The sequence below is a fragment of the Tigriopus californicus genome, chromosome 8 (genome assembly GCF_007210705.1).
Source record: "Tigriopus californicus strain San Diego chromosome 8, Tcal_SD_v2.1, whole genome shotgun sequence".
Classification (NCBI taxonomy): Eukaryota; Metazoa; Arthropoda; class Copepoda; order Harpacticoida; family Harpacticidae; genus Tigriopus; species Tigriopus californicus.
The window spans coordinates 11,414,823-11,424,240 of record NC_081447.1 but is presented as its reverse complement, the minus strand read 5'-3'; the positions used below and the strand labels follow the sequence as shown (position 1 = coordinate 11,424,240).

At 39.3% G+C, this 9,418-nt stretch overlaps 1 protein-coding gene across 1 annotated transcript in view; it reads right to left on the bottom strand.

Annotated features, from left to right (window-relative positions):
• Positions 1–9,418, bottom strand: part of LOC131885297 (uncharacterized) — a 19,126-nt gene that overhangs the window by 6,053 nt on the left and 3,655 nt on the right. Inside the window, exon 2 of the mRNA XM_059233315.1 lies at positions 2,079–2,397. Within this exon, the coding sequence (XP_059089298.1) occupies positions 2,085–2,397 (313 nt within the window). The 3' untranslated portion in view covers positions 2,079–2,084. The remainder of the gene's footprint in view (positions 1–2,078; positions 2,398–9,418) is intronic.

The window sequence follows — 9,418 nt, the reverse complement described above, 5'->3', positions numbered from 1 at the left end:
ACATGAGCTACCTTCAGAGAAGAGGGGAACTTGCCCTGGTCCAAGATGTAACTCATTAAGTACGAGAAAACAGGAGCGAGAACCAGTGAGCATCTCATCAGAAACTGAGATGTCACCCCATCGGGGCCAGGGGAGCTCGAGAGTCTCAAGTCCCTGATGGCCTCTAAAGCATCCTGATCTGTGACTATAAGACCATCTAAATGCTCAACTTGACAAGCCTTGCCAGTCCCAACAAACTCATCAATAGAGCAATGGACTGTTGCTCCTAAACTCAGTGGAGTTGAAAACACACTAGAGAACTGATCTCCAAGTATATTGGCTATAGTCTCTACATTGTCTATGGCTTCCCCATCGACCTCAAAAGGCCCTACAGGGTGTTTGATCTTTCTCTTAGAGTTTACATAAGAGGACAACGACAGGGTTACTTCCTTCCGGCGCCGGGGTTTGACACCACGACGCCAGGGGAGAGGATTCTTTCATTGTTCATTCTGCCCCTTAGACCGCTCGGCTACACCAGCTCCTTTCGGACACAAATCATCTCAATCACAACTGTTTTGTGCATAAATGCAATTGAATATAGGGGAGGCTAAATAAAATCATCCCTGTAGAATAGAATAGAGAACCATGGTTTATTAAAATCCATTGAGAAAGAGACACTGGAAACAACAAAGTTGATCAACATGTGTCCACCACTGTACAGAGCTTGGGTTCATGGGCTTGTTCCCGGATCTTCACACTCTACCTGAATCTCTGGTGGATATTTCCCTCAAATAAAGACCGTGCAATCAAAAATGAGTCCTCTTGCTTACAACCAAACAAAACTGGTTTATATCAAATGCCATTGTATGGAATTCGACAAACATCTCAAAATGTATCATTTTAACATCAAAACAGTGTATAGAGAAAGACTTGTTTTACATTGAAAATCCGACTTTTCTTGGTACTTTTATTCAGGTCATAAAATCAGTTGCTGTTGCCCCTTCTCGCATATTTTTGCATCTGAAATCAGGGTGGTGTACATCATGTATTCCTGCTTTTTTCACTTCGCAAGGCCAATTCCGATTAAGTGAATCTAACAAGTCTGCCCCTTCGCTTAAGGGACCTCCCTCTTCCTTTAGTCATCTCGACTATCTGGCAGTATTTCACATTTTATTTGATGGTTTGTAGACTTTAAGGACTTGCGTTGTGGAGTCCTACCAAAATGTGCTGCAGTTCAGAGGCTATTTTTTACAGCCAGGAAGTAAATCTTAGATCGAGAAAAGGTCTAATTACATTACCGGATGCGCCATATTATCATCTGGATATTGATTTTAAACGGACTTAATGAAGTAAAACTCATTTATAATAAGTCAGAGAACTTGACACTTACAATTATGGTTGTAAAGCATATATCATAGAATAATACTTCTCAAACACGGCCACAAAGAGCTTAAGTGTCAGGATAAAGTTGGCGAACATGTTCTTTATGTGCCCATTGTCCATGGCGGCCTAGGCCTCGCCAATTGTCGCCTTCAGGTGGCCCACATTGTTGTGAATTGTGGCAAAGGCCTTAGTATCCACATGCTGCCAGATGTTGAAACCCAGGGGATTCAGATTGGGGTTGTTTGGGGGCCAAACCAATTTGGTCCACAATCCTCCCAAGCCCAGCCTTTGTTCAAGTTAGGGCTGGATGTGGAGAAAACCCTGGGGCGGCATGGAGCTCATCAATTATGTAAACCGTGGTGTTTGGTAATTCAACCCTCTTTCGGAGTTGTTCAATGTTTAAGGGTCTGTTTTATCTATTTTTTAACTTAGACCCGCAATATGCTCGAAAATGATTGGCAATGATCACATGCAACCTATGTCTAAAATAATAATAAAATAGCCTGACCTCCGATCGACGCGGTTATCGGGGTAACAAACAAATGTAGACGATCACATTGGATCTTTTCTCGATACAAGACTCATTCCTTGACTTTAAAGAGCTGGGCTCAGGATCTTGAATGTGTTTTAGAAACTTCATCACGCATTCAACTTTTAATTAGCCAGTCACTCGTAATTTGCTGCCTTCTCTTGATCTGCAATAAATGACAACTTACTCGAGTTTAAGCGTCAAATTGTCGTCTCATTCGTTGAAAATGAAGTTTCTGAAGCTCCTTCATTCTCCGCAAGTTCTGCTTCTTCTTTTGAAAGCTAGGATAGTGGAACCGGGTTTCACCCATTGTGGCACTTCCTAAGGGCGACGAGGATTCAGGGGTTCGTCTGTGGCGAAGAAAGTCCTCGAGCTCAGTGATGCCAGAAACGGCTTCATCCATATCTGGGCCAGATACCATGGGGATGATATCGGTATCAGGGATCCTGGCCACCTGCTCCATTTTGGCTTGGGCAATCAACCGGTTGAGGAGGTCAATGAGCGAGCTGAAAATCATACAAACAAGGGGTGTAAGGATAACTGACATCTACTAAAGAACCTGAAGATTTTGAAGCATTGATGTCGGCAAGTGATGACCTACAAATTAGCCGGTGCTAATATTTCGTGGGAAAGTTTATCAGTAGGGACGGACAAAATATGCAGAATGTCCATTTGCGAGCATGAACTCTGCATAAAATCTGGTCAAAATATACAAATATGCGCTAAAACTTAGAAAATGCACAACTACTAGCCAAAACATGCAAAAAGATATACTCTAAAAGCAACATTTGGACTTCGAATGAAAACACGCTTTATGTTTGAAAATACGAATTAACGACAAATCAGGGCAAATTGAGGACTGCGGGCTTTAAGAACGGCTTGAGAGCAACAAAGGACTAATGGCAGATATGTAAATAGAACAATATGCACTGGATTGAAGAAAGCAAACCTGAATTTCATTGCATTATAATTTGATAGTATTTGCTCCTTCAGTTACGTATATTGGGCATGAGTGTTGACAATAAGACTAGCAAATTGCCAACAGTCCAGTATGGTCAAAAGGTCATTGATTTTTGCTTAGAATTTTGAAGGTGAGCCTTGTCGGCAAAAAAAGCCAGCCATCACAGTTTCCTATTTTTTAATTGGCAATATTATTGTTCACTTTCGGATTTGTTATTTGTCTGTGAATGCTGTTAGCATTTAAAAGTGATGTGAAGAAAGGTTGGGGAGGATAATCAAATTGGGGACATCTCTTTCACTAGGAAACTAAACTAGCCACATCTATTCTGACTTCTGGCGACGGGAATTGAACCCACGGCATCTGAGGAGAGGGTTCTTGCCTCTATCTTTTGCGCTACATTTTCAACCACTCGATTAATTTTTTTTTAATTGTCGAAAACAATGCCGGTATATTTCGAGCCTTGCCTGTGAAAATGCTTAATATGCAAATGAACTAGTTTTAGAAAGTAAAACTTGTAATGCATATTTTGGCCGTCTTTACCTGTCAGGTAAATTCAGCTGTTTAAGTTGTCCCAATCGACTACCAACTACCATATGAATAAAGTTTCCAATACAAAGTGCTTTTTAAGCGAGAATTGAAATTATTGGTTATCAAGAAACCTTTATTATCAAGGTTTCAGTTTGCCAGGTCATGAACCATTGGAATATGGACGAGGATGGTAAGGTTGAAAATTAGTAACTCCAATTCGAGTCAATGAATTAAATTCTTCTTCAAATTAGGCTGACACCAGATCCCTGCGATGGCGTATTTCAAATGTCAGCTCAATCAAACGGTTGGGTCAAAAGTTATCCCCTTTCAAAATGCAGTACATACAAGAGCACAGAATGAATGACTTAGGCCTGTTCTGGTAATCAATTACCACAAGTGGGCTAGTTAGTTCATTCATTGAAGAGCTTTGGAGCTTTGTAGTGCCTTTTGAAACGGGCATAACTTTTGATCCAGTCGCTGGATCAAGCTGAAAATCGATAGGAGTAATTATTGTAGCCTGGGACCATTCTCATTTGAAGAATACTATAATGCGTTAACTCAATCGCGAAAAGTTATTTCCCAAACCAAGCATCCCCGTCCATATTCCAGTTGTTCATGGCTAGGTCAATCAAAATTGCAGTCCCTTTGAAGAGCAAAAAGCCAACCCTCTTACATTTCCTCTCGACGTTCAAATGGAATACTTTTACCCGCCCTAATTGATGATCAACTGATGGTACTGGCAAGGCTTAAGCCGGATTAAAACGATGGTCTGTGTGGCAACTGGGCTAAATAACTGAAGTTGCATAATGTGGCTCGGGCCAGATGCTATCAAGTCATTTCATTTTTTAAGGTAACATAGATAGGATAGTCAAAGGCCGGCTAATTAGAAAAGAAAATGCTTCATTCCAAACTTTGGGACAGAGAGGCTTTCGACGGCAAATACTTTCTCATTCATAGAGACACATCTACACTCCAAACTACTCTAGTACACGAATGTTGTATCCCATCTAGGGTCGGTCTTATGTGAAGTTTAATTGAGATCAATGTGGCCTACTTTGTTGATAAATATTTCAGAATAGATATGAAAAAGAAAACAATGAAAATGTTAATGTAAAAGCGTTCTTAAAGGTGAAATTGGCTCATAGAGAAACGTACATTCTGCCTTGAATCTGATTTTTCTATAAATCGTACAGAATGAATGTGAATGTGGTTCCAAGTCAAAAGAGCTCATGCGTTTTCATAAAAAATGATCCCTTTCGCTTTCGAGGTATTTTACATCATGTCGTCCCACGATTGGCAATATTTGTTAATGATCCCCTTACAACTATAACGAGAAAAAATAATTCTCCATGTGCTAGCAACAATTATCATACGCCATGATTCCAACGATCGATAACATTCCTTACATCCTGTACCCTTCGAGCCCCCTTCTTTTGTTTCAGGTGTCAGTACATGGTCAACAGACTGACTTGGTGTACGTACGCAATTTTAAAAATGATTTTGAAAAGCCAATTTAGGTAGGTTATCGGTGATTCTCAATCGGAAGTGAGGTCATTTATAAGAATACCTTTTAGTATTGGTGTCAGGGCTGGGATGAGAAAACCTTGTTACGCTAGGGCAATCGGTCATCGCATTGCTCAATATTCCGAAAGGCAGTAAGCGTCAGGTCCAGTTTCGTCATAGTTCTACCCTTGTGGGTAGAAAATTGTCCACCGAAAGTTTCTTTGAGAAAGATGGGGAGGAGAATCATGCAAAGAATCTGCACCAACCATTACTGTTCCTTAAGTCGCCATCCTTATTCACATTAAATGTATTGACAAGTCACTAAAAGTCGTTGCGAAAGGCAACATAATGATTATGCTGAAGTCTTTTCTGAGGAGACTTTTTAGATGACACCATACCCTGAACGAGCTTGATGGGATTAAATGTGTTCCCTGAATGATCAACTAACAATCTGACAAGAAACGAATGAACTGTATCGCTGTGTCGATTATAATTGGCTCTGTTACCTTTTTGAATACCATTTATACCTTCTAACGCATCCTAGGTCGAAAAACCCATTGTTTTACTATTTGTGCCCAATATTTGACTCATAGCCAGGCTTCACTCGACTCAATAGTGAATAATAAATGGGGTCCAATATGTTGTAAATCGAGCGAGGTTAGCAATTAACATGACAGGGAGCATTTGATTTCATGAAGCGGACTGGTGTTATATTGTATTGCATTGTATTAATCCTTAGAACACAGTGTGTATGACAGGATGATTGTTTGAATAGAGTAGGCCAATTTTTTGTCAACTTTCAATAGCATATTGTCACAGAATGATTTCCTTAACTTTTCTCTTGAATATGTATAATAGATGGCGCTTTTTGAACATCCACTGGCAAAGAATTCCAAATTAACAACTTTTTGTGAAACGGATTTTCTTCTGATGTCAAGGTTGCATCTTGAATTTGAAAAGTTCATTTAATCACTACTACGACTACTACTTATCACTGTCTACACTGTATGAATAGCTAGAACGTGATGGCTAGATATGAGTACGAGCATCAAGTGAGTTCACAAATTTCAAAACAATGATCATTTTGGAAAAAAAAATCACATCTTGCTCATGTTGTTCCAATTTTCAAAGGGGGAGATAAGTCACTCCCCAGTAACTACAGGCCAATTTCTCTCACTTCGAATATTGCGAAGGTGTTTGAGAAGATCATGAAGTTCAAACTTGTTGAATTTCTTGATATTCATGAAGTCCTTCCTCCTAGCCAGCATGGGTTCCGAGCACATTTTAGCACGGTTACCCAACTGATTGAGCATATAGAGCAGGTTATTGAGGGACTGGAGAACCATGAATCAGTCGATGTAGTTTATCTCGACTTCGCTAAGGCCTTTGACAAGGTAGATCATGGCCTTTTAGTTAACAGGCTCCATGAGATTGGGATCCAAGGCAAGGTTCTCAATTGGCTAAGAAGTTTCATTTGTGGTAGGAAACAATTAGTTAAGGTTGAGGGATCCTTAGTGACATACATGATGTCAAGTCGGTGTCCCTCAGGGCTCCATTTTGGGTCTTTCCTTTTCATCATCTTCATTGCTCCGCTTCAGAAGCTTGGTAGTAGTAATGTCAGTATCTCTTCTTATGCTGATGATAACAAAATTGGTAGTTGGTAGGAATGGTCAGGATTCTGGTTGTCTGGCAAAGGTCCTAGACCAAATTTATTCCTGGGTTGCTGCGAGTAACATGGCTTGAATGGAATGAAATTCCGTTCAATGACCTTTGGGTCGACGCATTAGACACTCCACTATTAGATGATGAAGGTAAGGACATTGAGCAGGTCTCATCCATGAAGGATTTAGGTGTAGTCCTCCAAGATAATGGAAAGTTCGATGAGCATATCCAGTTCAAAGTTGGTAAGGCTTTTCAAACATGTGGTTGGATATATCGCACGTTTAAGTCCAGAGATATGTTCACGATGCTAACTCTGTACAAGTCGATTGTTCAGCCGCATCTTGAATATGCTCTCCATTTGGGCTCCAATTAGTTCAGCAGGTTTGCAAAAGCTCGAGCAGGTCCAAAGATGTTTTACTAGGAACATTGAAGATATGAGAGAGCTCTCGTATTGGGAGAGGTTAGAAGGTTGGGATTGTACAGTACTCAGAGAAGGTACGAAAGGTATCTGATATTGTACGTTTTCAAAAGCATTCATGAGCTTTGTCCCAACCCAGGATTTAGGGTCAATTGTAGTGACCGTAGAGGCTTAATGTGCGTTTTGAGAGCACCTTCAAGCCCTCGAGAATCCAGGCTAGTTAAAACAATGAAGTCCAACTCCCTTTATCTCGGGCTCCTTCATTGTTCAATTTGCTGCCTCAAATATTCGTAGGGTTTATGTAGGGGTTGATCCAGTAGCAAGATTTAAGTCAGACTTGGACAAGTTTTTGACTAAAATTCCGGATCAACCTTATATTCAAGGATTAGCCAGATCAGCCAACTCCAATTCGTTGGTCGATCAAATAATGTATATAAATAAAAGTCAAGTATAATAAATAATCTTCTCGTCTTCAACTGCTGGGATTCCAATCCCGGTAGCGGTAAGGAAGTCCGCACCAAAAAAAAAAAAAAAAAAAAAAAAAAACATCTATTCATGTTCTGTCTTTGCCCATGTTCGCCTTTTGTTGGGCGCCCTTTATAGTGGATCTTTAAAAATCAGATTTGAAATCACTACAGGGAAGAGAAATTGATTGATCAATTTTGTCGATGGACGTGTTTGATACATTTGGAGATCAATTTCAAACAATGTCGGTGCAGGTTTGAGTAAAAGTGCCCCACTAACAAAAACACCAACCAAACAACGAAAACAAAGATTTGACATTCCCGTTTTGTTGTTGAAAACTGAAGGAGCAAAAAAATATCTCTCTCTCGCAATTGGTTCATGTCCAACTTAGTAATCAAAAGGAAATACCCATTAAGGTTTAACTTTGAAGATTCCTTGTGATCAGCCTGTTTCTGGCCAGACACTATTTGACCCTTGCAAGAAAGAAACAGTTTTTAGTACGTAACAGAGACAATTTCGTGGTGAAAAGTGAACTTTTATTTTTACGGGACCGATTTTGCAATCTATTGCTTAAACATTAAATTCAGAAGATTACGCTCCTTGTTACAAAGCCTTGCTGAGGCGGGGAAGTACCCATATTCGATTTTCGTAATCTTTGTTTAGGGTTGGACGCCTTCATATCTCATTGTGTCCAATTTACAAATTTTGGGTGTTCTGATCTAAAACCAAATTTCTTGTATGAAAGACCTCGTTCAAAGGGAAGCTCAATATTGCTAATGATCTTAAATTTCCTTTGTACGCCCTCACTTTTTCCTTTACACTTTATATCTTCAACTAGTCTCATTGTCTCTTCAAGCCCCTTTTTATCAAATTTCATGCAAAGTTTAACGTTCGTTGAAAAAATAGCTACTTTGTATTTGAAACAATATGTTAGTCAACACCATTTGCTGCAATTATATTTCCCCCATAAAAATGGTCTTTTACTGGCCAACTTATTTCCATTATTGAAACTAAAACCTTCTACTTTTACGTCAAGTTATCATGAAGTTTTAACAACCTTGACTGCAGGTTATAGACGATAAAGAAATGGATCAATGACGTCTTTCAAAAGGGAAAGTGCTCAAATCTGAGTATTCTCGGACTGAAGTCTAATGAATGAAGTTTGAAAGCAAAAATGGCAATGTTTATTTTGGTTGACTTTTTTAACGCTAATGAGAATGGAATCTCCAGTAACTCAAAATAGAGCTGATATGGCTTTATAGGTAAAAATCATACAATGTATGATCCCCAACGAATTATAGTAGCCAGTCCTTGAATGTAGAGTTAATCAGGGATATTTAATCAATTTTGGATCGGTAGTGAACCTCAATAAATATCAACGTCACGTCTAGCCTCATTTCTAAAAACATAGCCCCTCTGCTCGGAGTGAGGCAAAAATAGTTGGAAACATACTTTGCACAAATATAATAGGTAGAACGTTATCTCGCTCTGTATAGGTAGATGTCAAATGAGAGAAAATCGATTTCTACCTCGAAAGCTGGGAATTTGATTGATTTGAATCATCAAAGGCGCCCTCGGACTTATTGTACCGTAGTACTGTATTTTATCCGTTGCATCCTTGCAAGTATATTTTGGGGCCTAAATTCCCGCTATGTCTAAAAAACTTTCCACCTTTTGTGTCGATCTTGACTGAATCTGAGGATATTTGGTCACACAGTAGTCTGGTGCCTTACATGGTCTGTGTAACCACTTTTTATTTGTCAACATACATGCACAACACACATGGTGAAACTTAACCACCCATGGCAGGTGACAATACGAGCATCTAATGAAATGTGCATTGAAAACTAAATCCAAAATTGGTAGATTTTTTCATATGAACCAGAAGGCGTCAAAAAAAAAATTTAAATGTATACAATATCAATGTGGTTCAGTGTCACGAATACTAAATAAAAAATGATATATTTTTTTTTGCTCCAATTAAGAGCGA